At 51.5% G+C, this 19767-nt stretch overlaps 1 protein-coding gene across 3 annotated transcripts in view; it reads left to right on the plus strand.

Moving 5' to 3' along the window:
- TOGARAM1 (TOG array regulator of axonemal microtubules 1) overlaps positions 1 to 19767 on the plus strand; it is a 34305-nt gene that overhangs the window by 7060 nt on the left and 7478 nt on the right. For 2 of the 3 annotated variants that reach the window (XM_063159567.1, XM_063159569.1), the window contains exons 3-17: positions 244 to 372; positions 920 to 1216; positions 2444 to 2727; positions 4159 to 4391; positions 5655 to 5755; positions 6886 to 6966; positions 7222 to 7382; positions 8151 to 8337; positions 8461 to 8595; positions 10757 to 10901; positions 12220 to 12325; positions 12665 to 12900; positions 15595 to 15753; positions 18109 to 18235; positions 18377 to 18495. In XM_063159567.1, coding sequence (XP_063015637.1) covers positions 244 to 372; positions 920 to 1216; positions 2444 to 2727; positions 4159 to 4391; positions 5655 to 5755; positions 6886 to 6966; positions 7222 to 7382; positions 8151 to 8337; positions 8461 to 8595; positions 10757 to 10901; positions 12220 to 12325; positions 12665 to 12900; positions 15595 to 15753; positions 18109 to 18235; positions 18377 to 18495 — 2500 coding nt within the window. The remainder of the gene's footprint in view (positions 1 to 243; positions 373 to 919; positions 1217 to 2443; positions 2728 to 4158; positions 4392 to 5654; positions 5756 to 6885; positions 6967 to 7221; positions 7383 to 8150; positions 8338 to 8460; positions 8596 to 10756; positions 10902 to 12219; positions 12326 to 12664; positions 12901 to 15594; positions 15754 to 18108; positions 18236 to 18376; positions 18496 to 19767) is intronic. The other variant, XM_063159568.1, reaches the window with a different exon arrangement.

Consider the following 19767-nt stretch of genomic DNA (forward strand, 5'->3'; position numbering starts at 1 on the left):
TGCCCCCCTGCAGCTCCCAGCTGGAGCAGAGCCCTGGAAGAGCAGCCAGTCCTTTTCCCTTTTCCCTTTTCCCTCTGAGCTGCCTTTGGAGGTTGCTTAGAGACTCTGGAATGAAGTGCGTGGAGTATGAGTTTCCCACTCAGAGCTACACAGAGTCTGCATTCCCTGTGAGATATTGTTGGATATTCTCTGTTGGACAGCATGTGTGAACACTGATTTGGGTTTTGTGTTCTCTCTTGGAAGGTGCTCTGGGCTCTCATCAGCCCCAGGTTTCAGGGAAGTGTGGGACACTTGGATACTCCCGTGGGAGGAGTGGCAGTGTGGGCTCTGGTTTGCAGTTTCTGGCACTCAATAACTGTCAGCAGGACAAAGGTAGGTGGCTTCTGCCAGGCGTGTCATTTTGGAGTTGTCCCTTTGTCCCTGTGCTTCCCCAAGAAATGGGAAATGCTGCTGGAAGCTTGTTCAGGCCCTGTCCCAATGGCTCCTCCTTCCTGTGTGAGTTAATGAGTGCTTGTTAATTCACAGCCCCCCTTTGATCTCTGACTGTGTCAGGGTGTTAGAGAAAAGGGAGGGTCACAGCAGTGTTTGACCTGCTTGCATCACTCTGGTTTTTAAATACAGTTCTACAAAACCTGCCTGAGAAATCATTTTAAGGCTTAAACTCACCTTTGGAGGGGAATGCAATTTGCAGAATGAAGTTGGTTGGTTTGTCTGCTTGTTTGGGCAAAACCTTCAGGCTCTGGCTGCCTAGTGCTGCATTACTTAATTGGAAATTGTTCTTATGATAGATGATTTCATTGGAAATCATTTTATGGTGCATTATTTCACTGGAAATCATTCTTATGGTGTATTATTTCATGATAAATTCTTACTACAAGACCCAGTTACCACAAGCACTGTTCTCTTTTCCTTTGTTCAGTTTGTTCCAGCCTCAGTTTTGCCAGCAAGACCCAGAGAAGTTTTTGCACTCAGGCAGAGCCCACCGTGTCCTTCCAGGGTCCCAGTGCCAGCCAGGGCACCTTCATCCTGCCCTCCTTCCCCCTGGCATCACCCAGGAACAGCCCCAAGCACCTCTCTGCTCCTGCTGCCCTGGCAGGGAGGTGCCAGGAGGACCCCAGGAGCCTCTCCAGCTCCTGGCCTCTCAAAAGCTTCCAGGGGCTGCCCAAGCCTGGTGGCCAGAAGCAGCTGCTCAGCCAAAAGCCAGGAGACAGCACAGGTGGGAATGGTCTCAATGTGATAAAAAGGGGTTTGTATTTTGAGGGATTTTCAGTGGTCAGGAAATGCACAGTGGCAGTGAGAGGGAATTGGGCAGTGCCTCAGGGGCAGTTAGGAATGGGAGGGATTTATTGATTTATTTACTTATTTACTGATGGCTTCACTGCTCACATCCCTGCAGGCTTCTCTTCAAAAGTGGAGCCTTTGGATTTGTCATAAAGCCAAATATCTACAGCTCTGCTTTTTGTAGTGTCTCAGGGCAGGGTCTGTCTTCCAACTCAAATAAACCCAAAATGGAGCACTTCAGGGAAAGTCAGCACAGAAATACCTGGGACTGTTCAAACCCTGGTTAATCCATGTGCAACAAAAGGGTTACTCCCTGCTTTTTGCCTTTTTGTCTCCTCATTTGAGTCATGGAATCCCAGAATGGTATGGGTTGGAAGAGACCTTAAAACTCATCCAGTTCCAACCCCCTGGGTAAAATGCCTTTATTCTCTGTTTAGCTTAAACTGCTTCCTAATCACTCAGGAGGTTTCTGAAACAAACAATTCCCACACAAAATTTTGCACTGATTAAAGAAATCTGTTTGAAATTTCATCTTCACTGAGACCCATATTTTTGTGCATGTGTAGAAAACTTGCAACTGAATGCTTTGGGGATTTCCTGCCCCTGGAATGGGACTCTGCCTTGTAGATGTATTTATCACTTGCTTTACTATTGTATTTATTATTTGTTATTGTATTTATCACTTACCATATGCATTTTTTCACTTACCATATGCAGTTTTCCATATGCATTTTGATTTTTTTCTGGTTCTTTAGAAAAAGAACCTTTTGTTGTTACAGCACCTTCCATGGAAGTTTGGGGATGAGTGTTTTTCTCTTAATGAAGAAAGTTATTTACTTTTTAAAGGGAAATACTGCTATGTGTTTTATATAGGATTGCCTTGCTTAATAGTCTGATTTTTCTATGTGAATTATGTTAAAGGGACTAAGGGCACGTGCATGGACTTTGGTGATCCTTGTGTGTCCCTTGGTGTGCACATGCACGGAACACTCATTTCTATTTTCCTGAAGGAAGGAGACACTAAAAGTGGAATAAACTGATACCTGAGCCTGCACAAGTGTGTATTTAACACTCATTCCATGGCAGGAGGAGTTTTATAGACACAGCAGTGAGAGGTGAGGTTTGTCCCGGCGCCATCCCTGACAGCTCCTCTGTATTCCAGGGGACAGCCAGCTGGAGAAGCCTTCCCTGCAGCTGGAGAAGCCTTCCCTGCAGCTGGAGAAGCCTTCCCTGCAGCTGGAGAAGCCCCCCCTGCAGCTGGAGAAGCCCCCCCTGCAGCTGAGGAGCGCCCTGGGCAGAGGGCAGGCGCTGAGGGGTGCCCGGCCCGTGCCCCCCATCCCGCGGCTGCCCAGCCCCCGGGAGCGCCCTGGCAGCAGGGAGGGCACGGAGCTGGCAGCAGGGCTGGCAGAGCTGCACCTGCAGCCCGAGCAGGTGGACCAGGAGGAGGTGGGTGAAACGGGATAAATGGGTTTTTAGCTGTGCTCCACGTCCCTGGAGCGGCCTGGGGTGGTGGAGGGCGTCCCCACCTGTGGGACAAGGTGAGCTTCAAGGTTCCTTCCATCCCAAACCACTCTGGGGTTCTGTGACTTGCTGGCTTTTCTGTTTGTACCTTCCTTTTCTGTCTGTACCTTCCATCCTCTGCTTCCCACTGAAAGGAACCCAAGGTATTAAACAGAGGGGGAATTTCTAATGTGAAAAATAGTCAGCAAACAGAGGGGAGAGTGCTGCAGCATTAAACTCCAATAATTACAGGCTGTTTGCTCACAGGATAATTGTTTTTGGGAAATAAAACAGGCAGCACTGCCAGAACCAGAGGGCACAGCCTTCAGCTTCACCAAGGGAAATATCGGTTGGATTTTAGCAAGAAGTTCCTTATGGAAAAAGTGATAAAGTTCTGGAATGGCTGCCCAGGGAGGTGGTTCTAAACCATCTCTGGATGTATTTAAAAGCAGCTTGGATGTGGCACTGGGTGCCAGCGTTCAGTTGAGGTGTTAGGATTGGGTTGGTCTGAATGATCTTGTAGGTCTCTTCCATCCCAGTGATTCTGTGTGAACCCAGGAGAGGGATAATTGTAATCCCCTAAAAACCCATTAAAATCCCCCCAAAAAGTGTGTATGCTGATCACACTGCCCAGCAGGGCCTTGAGCACCCCATGGACTGGGCTGAACCCTCAGAAAAATACTTTATACAGCTGAAAAAAACCTTTTCCCTCTGCACTGAGTACCCCCTGTGATTTTTCCCCCTGTGCAGATGCAGAATTCCCTGAGGTCATTTTCATTTAGCTGGAAACCCTTTATCCCTGTGCAGTGAGTGTCCCCTGTCCCTTTCCCCCTGTGCAGATGCAGAATTCCCTGGGACCATTTTTATTTAGCTGAAAACCCTTTATCCCTGTGCAGTGAGTGTCCCCTGTCCCTTTCCCCCTGTGCAGATGCAGAATTCCCTGGGATCATTTTCATTTAGCTAAAAAACCCTTTATCCCTGTGCAGTGAGTGCCCCCTGTGATTTCCCCCTGTGCAGTGAGCGTCCCCTGTCCCTTTCCCCCTGTGCAGATGCAGAATTCCCTGGGATCATTTTCATCATTTTCATTTAGCTGGAAACCCTTTATCCCTGTGCAGTGAGTGTCCCCTGTGATTTCCCCCTGTGCAGATGCAGAATTCCCTGGGATCATTTTTATTTAGCTGAAAACCCTTTATCCCTGTGCAGTGTGTCCCCTGTGATTTCCCCCTGTGCAGATGCAGAATTAATTGAGGTCATTTTCATTTAGCTGGAAACCCTTTATCCCTGTGCAGTGAGTGTCCCCTGTGATTTCCCCCTGTGCAGATGCAGAATTAATTGAGGTCATTTTCATTTAGCTGAAAACCCTTTATCCCTGTGCAGATGCAGAATTCGCTGCGGTCCCTGCGGAGCAGCGCAGCCAAGAAGAGAGCCAAGCTGAGCAGCAGCATGGCCGAGCTGGAGAGCCCCGACTCGGCGGTGAAACTGGAATTTCCCGGGGACTGCCCCTCGCTGGGCTCCTCCCCCGGCACCACCTCCACCGGCGAGAGTGGAATTTCCAGCCTGGAGTCCCTGGGCTCCCCCGCGGCCACGCTGGCCCCCAGGAGGAGAGTGCTGTGAGTGTCCCTTGGTGTCACCTCAGCCTGGGAACCCCACACAGCCTTGGTGAAATCATGATGTTAACTGCTACGTGTTCTATATAGCACTGCCTTGCTTAATAGCCTGGTTTTTCTGTGTGGATTATGTTCCCCTCTGATTTTTCTATAGGAATTATGTTCCTCTCTTAATGACATTATTCTGTTTTTTTCTGGCTTCCAACATGAAGCTGCATTAGGCCAGGGCAGGGGGCAGTGCCAGGGGCAGTAAATATTTGATTAAAGACATTCCCTGGCACTGCAGGGACATGGCCAGAGCTGAACAGGGGAGTGAGAAGGACAAGCGTGAAGAGGAAGGGTGAGGTTGGGTTATTACAGGCTGGAAATTGAATTGGCTTTGTTGAGAAGAGGAAAACAATGCAGATGTTTCTTATTGTGGATCAAGAGCTGGTTCCATTTATTCCTGAGAGATAATTGTGAATTTAAAATGCCTTCCCAGAGCTCTTCTAAATAGAAATTGGGTGGTGACAAATGCTGCTCTGATTGTGAAGGGAATAACCCAGCAGTATAAACTATTGTTTAATGGAATTAAAGGAGTTTTGAGGAATTTTGCAAATATTCCAGTCCAAAAATCTCCTCCTCTGCTCTCAGAGTCCATGATGAAGCTGTTTGTAGCTCTGCTCTGAAGATATTTTTGTGTGTACTGAAAGCATCTTTTATAGACTTCCAGAGTGGTTTGGGTTGGAAGGAACTTGAAAAATCCCCTAATTCCAGCCCTACATGAGCAGGGAACCTCCCATGTCACTGACACTGAGCTGCATTCACAACAGAAAGCAAATTGGGAACATAAAAAGCAAATAGGCAGAAGGAGCCTGCAGTGATTCACAAACAGAAGGATTTCAGTTGTGCAGCCCAGAGCTAATTTATATTCACATCCCTTCCCCATGTGCATTAGTGCTGAGTCACATTTGTAAAAATAACCTTTAAAATGCCTCATTGGAAGCAGCATCCTCAATCCCCAAGCCAAAGAATTCCTTTCCTTATGGGTGAATGCTAAATGTAGTCCTGGTGTAAGGTTTCCTCATAAGGGTTTTCTTTAGGGTGTTCTTCATAATGGACCTGCTCATCAAATAATTGCCACTGAATTCTGCTCCTGCTCAGGGTTAACATTTTGAGAACACTGGGAATAGTTTTGCCATGGAGAAACTGAAATCTGTTGTTGTTTATGGCTGGGCTTTGACCATTGTGCAGAATTGCAGCTATAAAATGTGTTTGTCTGCACAGGTCAGACACTTTCCCAGCACTTGGCAGCAAATCCCATCCTGCAGAAGCATCTCCAGCCAGGCCCAGAGACCCAGAGGGGGCAGAGCAGCCCCCCAACACAGGTATGTTCCTGTCAGTGCCCACCTGAGGGACACAGTGCCCCTGGGCTGGGCACTGAGCCCACATCCCTCTAACAAAGGGAGTTTCCACCTGCTCTGGGCCAAACTGGGATTTCAGGGGGCTCAGGTGAGGAGTGCAGTTCATTCCTGTGGGAACTGAGGTGAGGTGCTCCTGGTGTGCTTCACCCTGCCAGGGTTTCACTGCAGGTCCCTGAACTCTGGGGGATTGTTGGTGTTCAGGAACACACAATCACAGAGTGATTCTGTGCTTTGCTTGCTTTTATGGGAGAGCTCTGGGTGTCAGGGGTGCAGACCCAAAGCTGACTCTGACATGGGCTCAGGATGAACACGTTTTTATACCCTTATTGTTTATAACTACAAATTAATTATTAAACTTACATTGTTCTGTTATATACATTGATTTCATCCAAGCATGGATTTTGTAATTTCCATCAAACCCCCAAACATCATTTCTCATTATTCTTGTTACAATTAAACAATAATTACATCCAATTACCAAACAATCATCACATTTAACAACCATACCATTTATCATAGTCATTAAATGATTACCCAGGTGCAATTTCACACGATCCAGTAAAGCCTAACATTTTCCCAGGAACAACCAGGCCCAGCCTTTTTTGCCAATTGCCCTGAATATCCCTTGATTTTAGAAACATTTTATCCCTATACTATCAGGATTATTTGTGTTTAATCAATTCTGCTTCTACTGGATGGAGAAAAGGAGCTGAGGAAGCTGTGTCCACAGGCTGTCCCTCCATGCCTTGTCCCCAGTCCCTCTGCAGCTCTCCTGGAGCCCCTTCAGGCCCTGCCAGGGGCTCTGAGCTCTGCCTGGAGCCTTCTCCTCTCCAGGGAACATTCCCAGCTCTGCCTGGAGCCTTCTCCTCTCCAGGGAACATTCCCAGCTCTGCCAGCCTGGCTCCAGGCTCCTCTCAGTGGGATGTGAACATTCCTGATCTGGGTGTTCAACAGATCCTGCTGGCTTCAGTAACCTGGCAATGCCTGGTTCAGCAAAGGGATCAATCCAGATGTGGGGTGACATTTTAGGAGGATGAAACACATCCCAGAGCAGAACCACCATGATGGACAGTGAGTGCTCTTTGTGCTTTCAGGCCCTGCAGAGTCAGTGCCTGGTTTTGCACCAAAGGATGATCTGGGTTTCTCATCTGGAGACGTTGCTGTGGTTGGCACAGGTACTGAAGACCCAAAATCATCCCCTGTGTCTCTCTGAGTTATGAAATGAGGGCAGATGTGCCTTTGTAGGGTGGGAGAAGAACAAAAAGATCTGAGCAATGTTGTAGATCCTTCACAATGCCCAGTTCAATGGGAGCACAAAGAATGATGTCTGAAAGGGTCACAGTTCCTGCATAGACATTCCGGTCTGGAGTGAGATGCTTTGATGTCCCTTCCATCCCCCAGCAGCCTGTGACCCCTGTTCTGCCCTCCAGGTGTTTTTGGGAGCCCTCCTGGCCCAGCTGCCAGCCAGCCCGTGCCCTGTGTGGCCAATGGGGATGCCCAGGGTGCCAGGGAGGGAGCAGAGGCTGCCCCAGGGAGAAGCTTCCAGAACAGCCCTTCCCGTTCCTGTGGCCATGCAGGGAAGGAAGGAGAGGTAAGAACTGCCCAGCCTGGTGGGCATGGGGGGAAGCCAGCCCTGCTCACTCAGTCTGTGCTGGGCCAGCAGGAGTTTCACTGGAACAGCCAAAGCCTTGGGGCTGCTGCTCCTGATTCTCTTTTGGTGCCACCTGGGTGTGCCAGGAGCTTCCCACCGTGCTCAGATCCCTGGAGAGGGGCTGGAAATGCCCTCCCTGGCTCCCACAGCACAAGCAGATGTGGAAGGAGGGATTGGCAGGGTGGGATCAGCTCTGGTTTTCCCCAGGATGAACAAATCCAGCTCCGATCAGATTTTCTTAAAAGCCTTCCTGAATATTTGGCCGTAATCTGGTCTCTGAGGAGTGGTGCTGTTTGTTAAAAACTATTTACAAATGTAAATGGAGCAAGATTTATCTGAGTGAGCTGTGATAGAAAGTCAAAAAACATTGAAACGGAACTTTTTCTGCAAGCCTTTAGAGTAACATCTGAAGAATACTGAAACTTAATGATTTACAGTGTCTTAATTTTCTGATTTCTGTTGAACATATGAACCCTTGGCAGGATCAGATTCAAATCAGTAAATTGATTAAATTTTAAAAAACTGAACTTAAATTTAACTGGATTAAATTTTTTTGCTGAGTGTTCCTGAGGCACAAAAAGTGTCAAAAACACAGGAGAGAGAAGGGTCAGATCAGAGAAAATCCTGATTTTCCATGCTGACCTTGGCCAGCATCAGGAACTGGGGGTTCAGTTCTGGGGTAACTTATGCTTGATTTCTTTTTTGCAGATTAAAGTGACCTTGTCAAAATCTGCTCAGGAGAAGCTGAGGAGGAGGAGGAAAGAAGACAAAGAGCACAACCATAAAGAGCATCAGGAAGGCAAAGACTTGGAAGGGAAGGAAGAATTCCCTTGGGAAAGGATTAGACTGAGTATGAGTGAACCAGAGAAACTCACAGCAGAAAGTGAGGATGAGGGTTTGTCTTAAATGAATATTCCCTGTTCAGTGCTGCTGAAGTGGAAATTAGGGCTGGTAATACTCAGTTTTAACTTGCTTCTGATTGGTTTTATTGTATTTTGGACATTTTCTTCTTTCCTAGGGTTTAGTCTCTGTGGGGATTTACTGACATCACCAAGAAATGGATCTTTGTCCTTAGAAAATGTGGCCTTGACCCCTTCCCTGAAAAGAACCTCCAGTTTGAAGAGGTCCAAGTGTTCATCCTTACTGGATTCTGGTAAGCTGGGGCAGGAAACTCTTAAAATATTTGGGTAGGTGGAGTGGGACAGTTTCAAAATACAATTTATTTGTGCAGGGGACAGTCCTGAGGTGCTCTGGAAGATCAGTACTGTGGGGCTGGAGGGGATTTAATTCTCAGTGGGGGTTCCATTGATCATTTTTCATCTGTGAGGGAGTTCATGAAACATCAGAGGCTTTTAGTTTGATCAGGATCTGAAATGATACATGCATTGACAGCACACTGACTCCTCCTGTCCCCAAAACCCTTCTGGGTACATTTTGGCACTGAATTGCCTTTAAAATAACCAGTAGGAAAATGTCAAGAGTAGAACCTCCTACTGATGGTGCTCAAAGGTGGCCAGGGTTTGTCTGGTGTCTCTTCAAGTTTTTTGAGTTATTAGCACACTGTGCATCTGTTTTTACACTAAACAGCCACTACCTTTGTGTTGGTGACTCTTAAAAGTGAAGGTTGTGTGCAAAATTGAATTTACATGAATGAAACTCTGAATGATTGGGGCTGTCCCTGGATCCCTGGGAGTGTCCAAGGCCAGGGCTTGGCCTGCCATGGTGGTGATGCGTAGAACAGAGGCTGGGCAGAGTTAAAGGATAAAGCAGGGATTTGTTCAAAGGAAATAATTCCCTCACAGGACACACCTTGGGCTGCACCCCAGATGGACCCAGGGTCAGGAGCTCTCCCACTTTGATCAGCTTTGGTCCATTTCCATGTTGGGTTCAGTGTCCAATCCCAGCTCAGGTGATGCAGTCCCACCCTCCCAGGCTGCTCTCCTCCATCCCCTGCTTGCACTTTTGGGGCTGGAGCTGCAGCAGTGCCCTTGGTTCTGGGGCTGGAAAAGGATTGAGAGTGCCTGAGGAGAGGGAAAGGATTGTTCTGTGTGCCTGAGCTGTGAGGAGAGCTGCTGGCACTGTGTGTGGAGTGCAGAGTTGTGAACCACTGCAGTGCAGAGTCTGGAAAACACAAAAGCTGAAACTGAAGGCATCAGTGGGAGGTGTCCCTGCCCATGGGTGGGATTTCAGCTCCTCCCAACCCAAACCACTCTGGGTCTGGCGTCCTTGGCAAGCCCTGTTTCCTGCAGCAGCACTCTGTGCGTCAGTGCTGTTTGTTCTGTGCCTGCCTGCAGCTGGCACAGCCACTTATGGTGTGTCCCATGTCGTTGATGGTGTGTCCCGTGTCACTGATGGCGTGTCCCCTGTCACTGATGGCATGTCCCCTGTCCCTGATGCTGTGTCCCTTGGCGTGTTCCCTGTCACTGCTGGTGTCCCGTGTCCCTAATGGTGTGTCCCTGTCACGATGGTGTGTCCCTTGGTGTGTCCCGTGTCCCTGAGGGTGTGTCCCTGTCATGATGGTGTGTCCCCTGACAGTGTCCCTGTCCCTGATGCTGTGTCCCCTGACGGTGTCCCTGTCCCTGACGGTGTCCCTGTCCCTGACGGGGTGTCCCTGTCACGATGCTGTGTCCCCTGACGGTGTCCCTGTCCCTGATGGTGTCCCTGTCACGATGCTGTGTCCCCTGACGGTGTCCCTGTCCCTGATGCTGTGTCCCCTGACGGTGTCCCTGTCGCTGACGGTGTCCCTGTCCCTGATGCTGTGTCCCTGACGGTGTCCCTGCCCCTGACGGTGTCCCTGTCCATGATGCTGTGTCCCCTGACGGTGTCCCTGTCCCTGACGGTGTCCCTGTCCCTGACGGGGTGTCCCTGTCACGATGCTGTGTCCCCTGACGGTGTCCCTGTCCCTGATGGTGTCCCTGTCACGATGCTGTGTCCCCTGACGGTGTCCCTGTCCCTGATGCTGTGTCCCCTGACGGTGTCCCTGTCCCTGACGGTGTCCCTGTCCCTGATGCTGTGTCCCCTGACAGTGTCCCTGTCCCTGACGGGGTGTCCCTGTCCCTGATGCTGTGTCCCCTGACGGTGTCCCTGTCCCTGACGGTGTCCCTGTCCCCGATGCTGTGTCCCCTGACGGTGTCCCTGCCCCTGACGGTGTCCCTGTCCCTGATGCTGTGTCCCCTGACGGTGTCCCTGTCGCTGACGGTGTCCCTGTCCCTGATGCTGTGTCCCTGACGGTGTCCCTGCCCCTGACGGTGTCCCTGTCCCTGATGCTGTGTCCCTGACGGTGTCCCTGTCGCTGACGGTGTCCCTGTCGGCAGAGGAGCCGTGTCCGGGGCGGGGCCGCTGCCGGGAGCCGCCGGTGACGCGGAGCCCCGAGGTGCTGGACCCGGCCGAGCTGCTGCCCTTCCCCCGGCCCGAGCCCGCCCTGGCAGAGGCGCTGGCACTGCTGGCTGACCACGACTGGTGCGTGCGGGGCGGGGCGCGGGGAACGGGGCTGGGCAGGGAGGGAGCGGGGATGGGCACGGGGCTGGGCATGGCACTGGGCATGGAGGGCACGGGGCTGGGCATGGCACTGGGCATGACAGGCACTGGGCAGGGAGGGCACGGGGCTGGGCAGGTGTGGTACACAGCACAGGGCAGAGACAGCCAGGGCACTGAGTGAGAGAGGAGAGAAGCAGGGTGGGAAATGGATTTGTAGGGAATTTTATAGTTCGACCGAGGGTTTGCATAGTATGTGTTTGTATGTGAACAAATACATACTGGGTAAATATAAAAGTTTATAAAAATAGGAGTTTTTAAGCCACCTCTCAGTTACCCCATCTCTGGGTCAGAAAAGGACTAAATCCAACAGGGGGATTCAGTCAAGTTTGAGATTAAGGGATCATTGTAAATTAGGGCTGGGAACTGGGGCTCCAGAGGCTTGGGGAGTCAGAGTCCAAGGGCTGGAGAGGCACCAGCAGCACCTTCCTGGGGCTCTGTGGGCTGTCAGCAGCCCAGCCTTGGGGCTCTGTGTCAGATCAACAGCCCAGTCTTGGGGCTCTGTGTGCGGTCAGCAGCCCAGCCTTGGGGCTCTGTGTCAAATCAACAGCCCAGCCTTGGAGCTCTGTGTCAGATCAACAGCCCAGTCTTGGGGCTCTGTGTGCGGTCAGCAGCCCAGCCTTGGGGCTCTGTGTCAAATCAACAGCCCAGCCTTGGTGCTCTCTGTGGAATTACCAGCCCAGCCTTGGTGCTCTGTTTGGAATTAGAAGCTCCTTTAGGTGCTCTGTGTGGAATTAGCAGCTCATCCTTGGTGCTTTGTGTGGAATAAAAGCACCTGACTCGGGATGTGCTTACAGAGCTACTCCCTTCAGTGTGGGGAAGGAAACAGATCCTTTAATTGCCACTGCTGCCAGCTGGGAGCAGAGCTGGGGTGTGGAACAGTCCCACAGGAAAATACAGATTTGCTTGGAGAGTTTCCTGCTTTGTTTCCTGCCTGGCAGGGAGGGCAGGCCCTGGCACAGGTGCCCAGAGCAGCTGTGGCTGCCCCTGGATCCCTGGCAGTGCCCAAGGCCAGGCTGGACACTGGGGCACCCTGGGACAGTGGGAGGTGTCCCTGCCCTGGCAGGGGTGGCACTGGGTGGGGTTTGAGGTCCTTTTGAACTCAGACCATTCTGGGATTATTTCTCATTGCTTTATTTTGCCATCCACATTGTTTGCTATTTGATTCCTTAGAACTCCACACTTGAATATTTTAATGAGACTTTTCAAATGAATGGAAATTAAATATTATTTTTTCACACAGGGAGAAGAAAATTGAAGGTCTGAACTTTGTCAGGTGCTTGTCTGCCTACCATGCCCCTATTCTGACTGCAAAGCTCCATGAAACAACTCTGGCTGTGGCTCAAGAGGTTAAATTTTCCTATCAGAATATTCCACTGGCCCTCTGTGTGTATATATGTATTTTACAGCTCTTTGAAGTGATTTATGCTCACCTCTGGTGAGTTTTCCTCAACTGAGCAGTCTCAAGGATGATTTGAGACTCAGAGGCTGAGAAAATGTAGATTTTAACTTTATAACATTTTTATGAGTGTGTATTTTAATTCTCACCCATTGTGAATCAAGTTAGAAATGTGTTTCTCAGTTGCTTGTAATGTTACTTAAAAAGACAAAGGGCAAAGATGAATATTTATTTTGAAGTCTCTATGATCAACATTATTCATTGTTTTTTGGGTTTTTCCTGTGTGCAGGTCAAGAATTTACGCTCAGGTGTTTCTCGAGCTGCTGTGGTCTGTTTAGGGGATTTGTTCACCCACCTGAAAAAGAGCATGGATCAAGAAGTAGATAATGCAGTAAAAGTCCTTTTGCACAAAGCTGGGGAATCCAACACTTTTATAAGGGAAGAGGTAGACAAGGCACTGAAGGCCATGGTTAATAATGTGACTCCAGCACGTGCACTTTGTTCTCTTATAAATGGAGGGCAAAGGTAATTCCTATAAAGACTTTATAAAGAATATTGTGAATAGAGTAATTTATCAAATGTAGGCTTTTTACCATCAAATCAGAGTACAGTAGACAGAAATGTGAAAACCAGTAAATCAGCTGTGCTAAACCTCTACCCAGGGCAATGTTTGTTGGCATAAATTGAATTAAAGCCCCTCTGTTCCTTTCTGTGCATTGTGTAAGAGGTTGGCTGTTGATTTTGGTGTATTTTCTGGCTGTTTTGCATCACTTCAGTGATTTTATTTGCTATTACTGTATATTCTTGGGGAGCTGCTGTTTTGCTTTGCCTGGTAAAGCTGACATAATGTTCTTTCTTTTCCTCCTTTGCTCTGCAGTCAGTTCCTGCCTTGGCCACTTCTCAGCACCTCTCTTTATTTAGAAAACTGATTTATAACTTCCACTTCTCTAGCTGCATCTATCTTGCTTGATTCCTCCTCTCTAGGCTGAGCCTTTGTGTCTGCATTTTAATTTCCTTCTCAGTGCCATTCTTTTGTGGAGTTAATTCCCTTCTTTCCCTGGCCCTGATCAGTCTGTTTTCCTTTTCCATCCTCATTCACTGCTCACCACATCTGAGCCACCCCCTGGTGCTTCCTCTCCTCTCTGCCAGCCCTTGGTGACATTTCCAGGCTCCATTTCCCTTCATGACACTTTTCAGGTGCTCCATTCAAAATCTCTCCACAGATTTCCTGCACAGCTCCAACCTTCAGAGTTGCAAACGTTCTCTTTTGTTTCCTGGGCAGCTGCTTGTTGGGGATACATGGATTCTGTCTCCTGACAGCTCTGCTGCACTTCCCTGCTCTGTAAACTGAAAGGCAGAAGTCAGCCTTGGGATTTCCATTCTTTATGAATTATTTGGGTTCAGACTGATTTGGGGTGGATGTCCCACCCCTGGAATAGTCCAAGGCCAGGCTGGACAGGGCTGGGAGCAGCCTGGGGTAGGGAAGGTGTCCTTTTCCATGGATTTGTGACCTCCCAACACAAAGCAGGCTGATTCCATAATTGTGTGAATTCAGGAGCAGCAGGCAGGAACTGCCCATGGCTTCATTCACACCAAGGGGCAGTGCCCTGTTGGGTTCTCCCTTCTTGGCCCCAGAGCCCCTTGGCCCTCCTGGGCAGGACTATCTCTGCCAGACCTCCCCACCTTCCCTGAGATCCAAACTCACTTGCTCAGGGCTTTTCTGTAGGGATTTGTCCCCTCCACTTGGTGAGTTTGTGCAGGTTTTCTGCTATCTGAGGCATCAGAATGAGCTGAATACTGCCTTTGGGCACAGATTAACCTGTTCACAGCTCACACTTTCCCAATTCATGGAGTACAGGATGTTTTTAATGGATCACACATCAGGGCATGGCTTAAAGGTGCAGCTTTTCTAGGCCTGGCTTTAGGAAGCTCTGGCCATGGAAAGCTCCTGGAGCACAGGCAGCTGCAGCTCAGAGGCTGTGACAGGAATATGGAATGACCCTTCAGAGGGGAAATCTGTGTCTCAGTAGGAAGTGAGAAGGATTGTCTGGCACAACTGTAATTCCACAAGGGATCTTCTCTCTAAGTTGGGCTGAGTTGCTTAAATTCACCACAACACAATCCTTCAGTTATGGTGTCACTTACAATTCATGGGACCTCTTAAATGCACCTGGTTTCTGCTCAGCTCCTTTCCAGCCCTCTGTGATCATGGCTCTAGTGCTGGCAGCCTGACTAGACAGAAATACTGATTCTTCATCAGCTCCAGAGTTGGGTTTGACTTTGCCAACAAGAATAATTCCAGTGGGAGATGTCCCAGCCCATGGCAGGGCTTGGAACAAGATGAGCTTTGAGGTTCCTTCCCAACCCATTCTGGGATTCTGTGAGCAGAGTCCTGATCCAAGAGCATGATTCCAGGATAGAGCTGAGAGTGGTTTTACGTCAGGAATTTTAAAATCCTGTTTCTTACCTGTATGCACTGTGTTTAACTCTAGGGTGTTGTGTGCACACAAATGTTCTCCAGCCGTTTCCATGAGCAGGGGCTTCTTTGCTTCATGGAGTGAGGTCTCTCAGCCTCTCAATTCTTGTTTTCCCCTTGAAAGTGCAGCAGGAGTTACAAGTTGTCCTCAAAGTAGCATTTTTAATCCAAATATAAAATTGGAGATGTTAGAGTTTGCAGGATTTTGTTCCTGAGCACAAGTGGGACCAGCTGGAGCAGCAGGATTTAGATAAAAGGATCATTTGCTGCACGAGTTTGAAAGCTGATTCTGGCTGTTCTCTCCTTTACATCAGCACAGGTGTTTATTTTGTGCAAAGCAGGGATCAGGAGACTCCTGCAGGATCTTTAGGAGTCGATTGAACTCTGCTTTAGCCAATTTTAAAGCGACATCAAGTCAATTTGCTTTAGTCAGTTTTAGTCAAGTGCCCAGGTGTGTCTCTGAGCACGGGGGCCGGTTTGTCATAGAGCTCATCGAGAGAACAGTCATATGCTTTGTGAAATGAAATTATGTAAATGAAAGCTAGAACCGAAACTCTAACCCCCTGCCTGAGCCCTGTTGGAAGGTGTCCCCGGCTGTGGCAGGGCTGGCAGGGATGGGCCCAGAGGTCCCTTCCAGCCCATCCCCGGCCGCAGGGTTGGTGTGGCCGGCAGGGCGGGTGACTGTGAGCGGCCTGCGGGCTGGGCCGTCCCTCAGGCTGTCCCCCTCCCTCTGTCCCTCCCAGCCACCTGCACTCGGCAGTGAGGAGATGCACGGCCCAGCACGTGGGGGACATCGTGCAGCGCCTGGGCCCCGAGCGCCTGCTGGCCGCGGGCCGGCCCCTGGCCGAGCGGCTGCTGCCCGCCGTGGCCCGGTTTGTGCAGGACAGCTCCCAGCAGACACGGTGAGTGCTGCCTGGGGACAGGAACTGTGCCCCGGGGACGGGGAACTGTCCCTGGGTGTGGGGAACTGTCACTGAGCCCCTGGGGTGTGGGTGAGCGCTGCCTGGAGACAGGAACTGTGCCCTGGGGACGGGGACTGTCACTGAGCCCTGGGGATGGGGAACTGTCACTGAGCCCTGGGGATGGGGACTGTCACTGAGCCCTGGGGTGTGGGGTGAGTGCTGCCTGGGGACGGGGACTGTGCCCTGGGGACGGGGAACTGTCCCTGGGTGTGGGGAACTGTCACTGAGCTCCTGGGGTGTGGGTGAGCGCTGCCTGGGGACGGGGACTGTGCCCTGGGGACGGGGACTGTCACTGAGCCCTGGGGACAGGAACTGTCACTGAGCCCTGGGGACGGGGGCTGTCACTGAGCCCTGGGGACAGGAACTGTCACTGTGCCCTGGGGACGGGGACTGTCACTGTGCCCTGGGGATGGGGACTGTCACTGAGCCCTGGGGACAGGAACTGTCACTGTGCCCTGGGGTGTGGGGTGAGTGCTGCCTGGGGACGGGGACTGTGCCCTGGGGACGGGGACTGTCACTGAGCCCTGGGGATGGGGAACTGTCACTGAGCCCTGGGGACGGGGAACTGTCACTGAGCCCTGGGGATGGGGACTGTCACTGTGCCCTGGGGATGGGGAACTGTCACTGAGCCCTGGGGACAGGAACTGTCACTGTGCCCTGGGGAACTGTCACTGAGCCCTGGGGTGTGGGTGAGTGCTGCCTGGGGACAGGAACTGTCACTGAGCCCTGGGGACAGGAACTGTCACTGAGCCCTGGGGACAGGAACTGTCACTGAGCCCTGGGGACGGGGAACTGTCACTGAGCCCTGGGGATGGGGACTGTCACTGTGCCCTGGGGATGGGGAACTGTCACTGAGCCCTGGGGACAGGAACTGTCACTGAGCCCTGGGGATGGGGACTGTCACTGAGCCCTGGGGACAGGAACTGTCACTGAGCCCTGGGGTGTGGGTGAGTGCTGCCTGGGGACAGGAACTGTCACTGAGCCCTGGGGACAGGAACTGTCACTGAGCCCTGGGGATGGGGACTGTCACTGAGCCCTGGGGATGGGGACTGTCACTGAGCCCTGGGGACAGGAACTGTCACTGAGCCCTGGGGATGGGGACTGTCACTGAGCCCTGGGGATGGGGACTGTCACTGAGCCCTGGGGACAGGAACTGTCACTGAGCCCTGGGGACAGGAACTGTCACTGAGCCCCTGGGGATGGGGACTGTCACTGAGCCCTGGGGACAGGAACTGTCACTGAGCCCTGGGGATGGGGACTGTCACTGAGCCCTGGGGACAGGAACTGTCACTGAGCCCTGGGGATGGGGACTGTCACTGAACCCTGGCGACAGGAACTGTCACTGAGCCCTGGGGACAGGAACTGTCACTGAGCCCTGGGGATGGGGACTGTCACTGTGCCCTGGGGTGTGGGGTCAGCACTGCCTGGGGACAGGAACTGTCACTGAGCCCCTGGAGCTATGGGGTGAGCACTCCTGGGGATGGGGAACAGCCCATGGGGTGTGGGGTGAGCACTGCCTGGGGACACAGCCCTGCTGCCTCTGGAGCTTTGCCCTAGGGGCAGGATGGGTTAGGAGGGAAAAGACTGGGGGAACAGTAAGGGTGGAGGGGCCTGGAGCACCCTGGGCTAGTGGGAGGTGTCCCTGCCCCTGGCAGAGGTGGAAGGGGATGGGATTTAAGGTCCCTTCCAAACAAACCTTTGAGTGCAGCTGCTATCCCAGCACTGGTGGGACTGTCAGGGTGGTGTCTGTGGCAGGAATCACCTGGATACCTCCCACACACCCTGGCTGAGGAGGAGAGGGGCTCACAGGATGTGCTGTGCTGGGCACAGAGGAGAGGCAGCCACAAATGCTTCCCAGCTCCCTCAGGGATTCTGCAGCCCCTTCCCAGCTCCCTCAGGGATTCTGCAGCCCCTTCCCAGCTCCCTCAGGGATTCTGCAGCCCCTGCCCAGCTTCTCAGGGATTCTGCAGCCCCTGCCCAGCTCCCTCAGGGGTTCTGCAGCCCCTGCCCAGCTCCTCAGGGATTCTGCAGCCCCTGCCCAGCTCCTCAGGGATTCTGCAGCCCCTGCCCAGCTCCCTCAGGGGTTCTGCAGCCCCTGCCCAGCTCCTCAGGGATTCTGCAGCCCCTGCCCAGCTCCCTCAGGGGTTCTGCAGCCCCTGCCCAGCTCCCTCAGCCTCTCCTGGGGCTCCATTCCCTTCCCTGGACACAGTCTCCCTGTACCTTTCCATTTTGGAATAACACACCTGGAATGACAAAGCCAGTCCCTGTTCTGGATGTCCTGGTGCTGTCCTGCAGGTACTATGGGAGGAGGATGCTCTTCAGCATGATGGCTCATCCTGACTTGGATAAAATCCTGGAGAAGTTTGTGCCCCCCAAGGATTTGCCTTACATTAAGGAAACTGTTGGCAGCCTACGAGAGAAGGTGTGTGGGAAAGCTCTTGTGTAGCACCTGGGCAGCTGGAGGTGTCCTGGGGACTCTTGGCTGTGGACAATTGCAGCACTGCAGCCACAGTGATTCCCTGTGCTTCCCCTGGTCCATGAGTTCTGCTGTGCCTTTGTGCAGGGCCTGGGGGAGATGCCCTTGGATACAGCCTCAGCCAAAGGGAGGCGTTCCCAGACTGGAAGTGTTGGACATTTGAGGTCGTCCTCTACTTGCAGAGATGCTCCCATCATCCCAGACAGGTAATGAGCTCCATTACCCTGTGAGGAACCTGGCCAAGGGGGGAGCACAGAAACCACACAGGGCTGGGAAAGTTAAACATCCCTCAAGGAAAAGCAGAGTCTTGATCTAACTGTTAGTGACTGGAGAACAGTGACATGAATATGGTGATTACAGCAGTTATGATGGGCTACAGGTAACAGTTAAGGCATAGATTGGTTCTGCTGTATGAAGATGCTCAGCCCAGAAAAGTCTATAATGCATTGTGACCTAAACTAAGGGTGTCCAGGGCTGCCTGCAGCTGGAGCTGACAGCTGTGGGCACAGCTCTGTCACCCACGGCCCTGGGCTGCTGTGACACCTTGGGTACAATGAACTGCATTTGGAGAGCCCCTGGAGTCCCACATCCCTCATTCAGGCTCTTGCATGGATCCATGAAACATGAGCTGCCATCAAGGCCAGGCGGGACAAACCCTGGGCTCTGGGGTCTCAGGATAACTGTGGGGAGGCCCTGTGGTGCACACAGGTGCAGGATGGTGGGAAGCTGTGTGGATTAATCCTGCCTCGAGCAAAGACAAACCCATCCCTGGGGCTGCCTGTGCTCAGGGGCCTGGCTGCCCCTGGATCCCTGGCAGTGCCCAAGGCCAGGTTGGGCATTGGGGCGCCCTGGCACAGTGGGAGGTGCCCCTGCCATGGCAGGGGTGGCACTGGGTGGGATTTGAGGTTCCTTTCAACCCCAGCCATTTCATGGGTTGTGATTGAATGAGCTGAAAAAGAAGCACCCCCAGATTAAAAGCGAGCCAAAATCTGCATCCAAGAACACAGAGTTCAGAGGGCTGTGACTGCAGTGTCTCTTCAGAACCAGATTTCTTTAACACACCCTCCACAGTCCAAAATAATAGCTGGTTCTACATTTACTGATCAATTTCGATTGCTTGTTCTATTCCCCATTCAAGCCTTGTGTTCAGGAGTTAGGAGTGAGGTCGTGACTGCCTGGACGGTCTGTAAATACTTGAACAGAGAGGTGATTCCACAGGTTTTTTAATTCTTTCCATGACTCCCTAATGAAATCAGGTGCCACAAGAAATTTGTTAAATATTCTAGGAAGAGCTATTGGGTTTTCAGCTCAGCATGGAGAGATGCTGTGGTAACAGCTGCTCTGGGGTCAGCCTTGAAAGTACTCTGGGACTAAAGATTTAAACTACAATAAGTTTGGGGGGATTGTGACCCACTGATGTAAGGGAAGTTCCTAATTGTTCCCAGTCACAAAACCAGCTGCATTTGGAGCAGAGAGGA

This window comes from Melospiza melodia, chromosome 6, assembly GCF_035770615.1.
Source record: "Melospiza melodia melodia isolate bMelMel2 chromosome 6, bMelMel2.pri, whole genome shotgun sequence".
NCBI classification, from domain to species: domain Eukaryota; kingdom Metazoa; phylum Chordata; class Aves; order Passeriformes; family Passerellidae; genus Melospiza; species Melospiza melodia.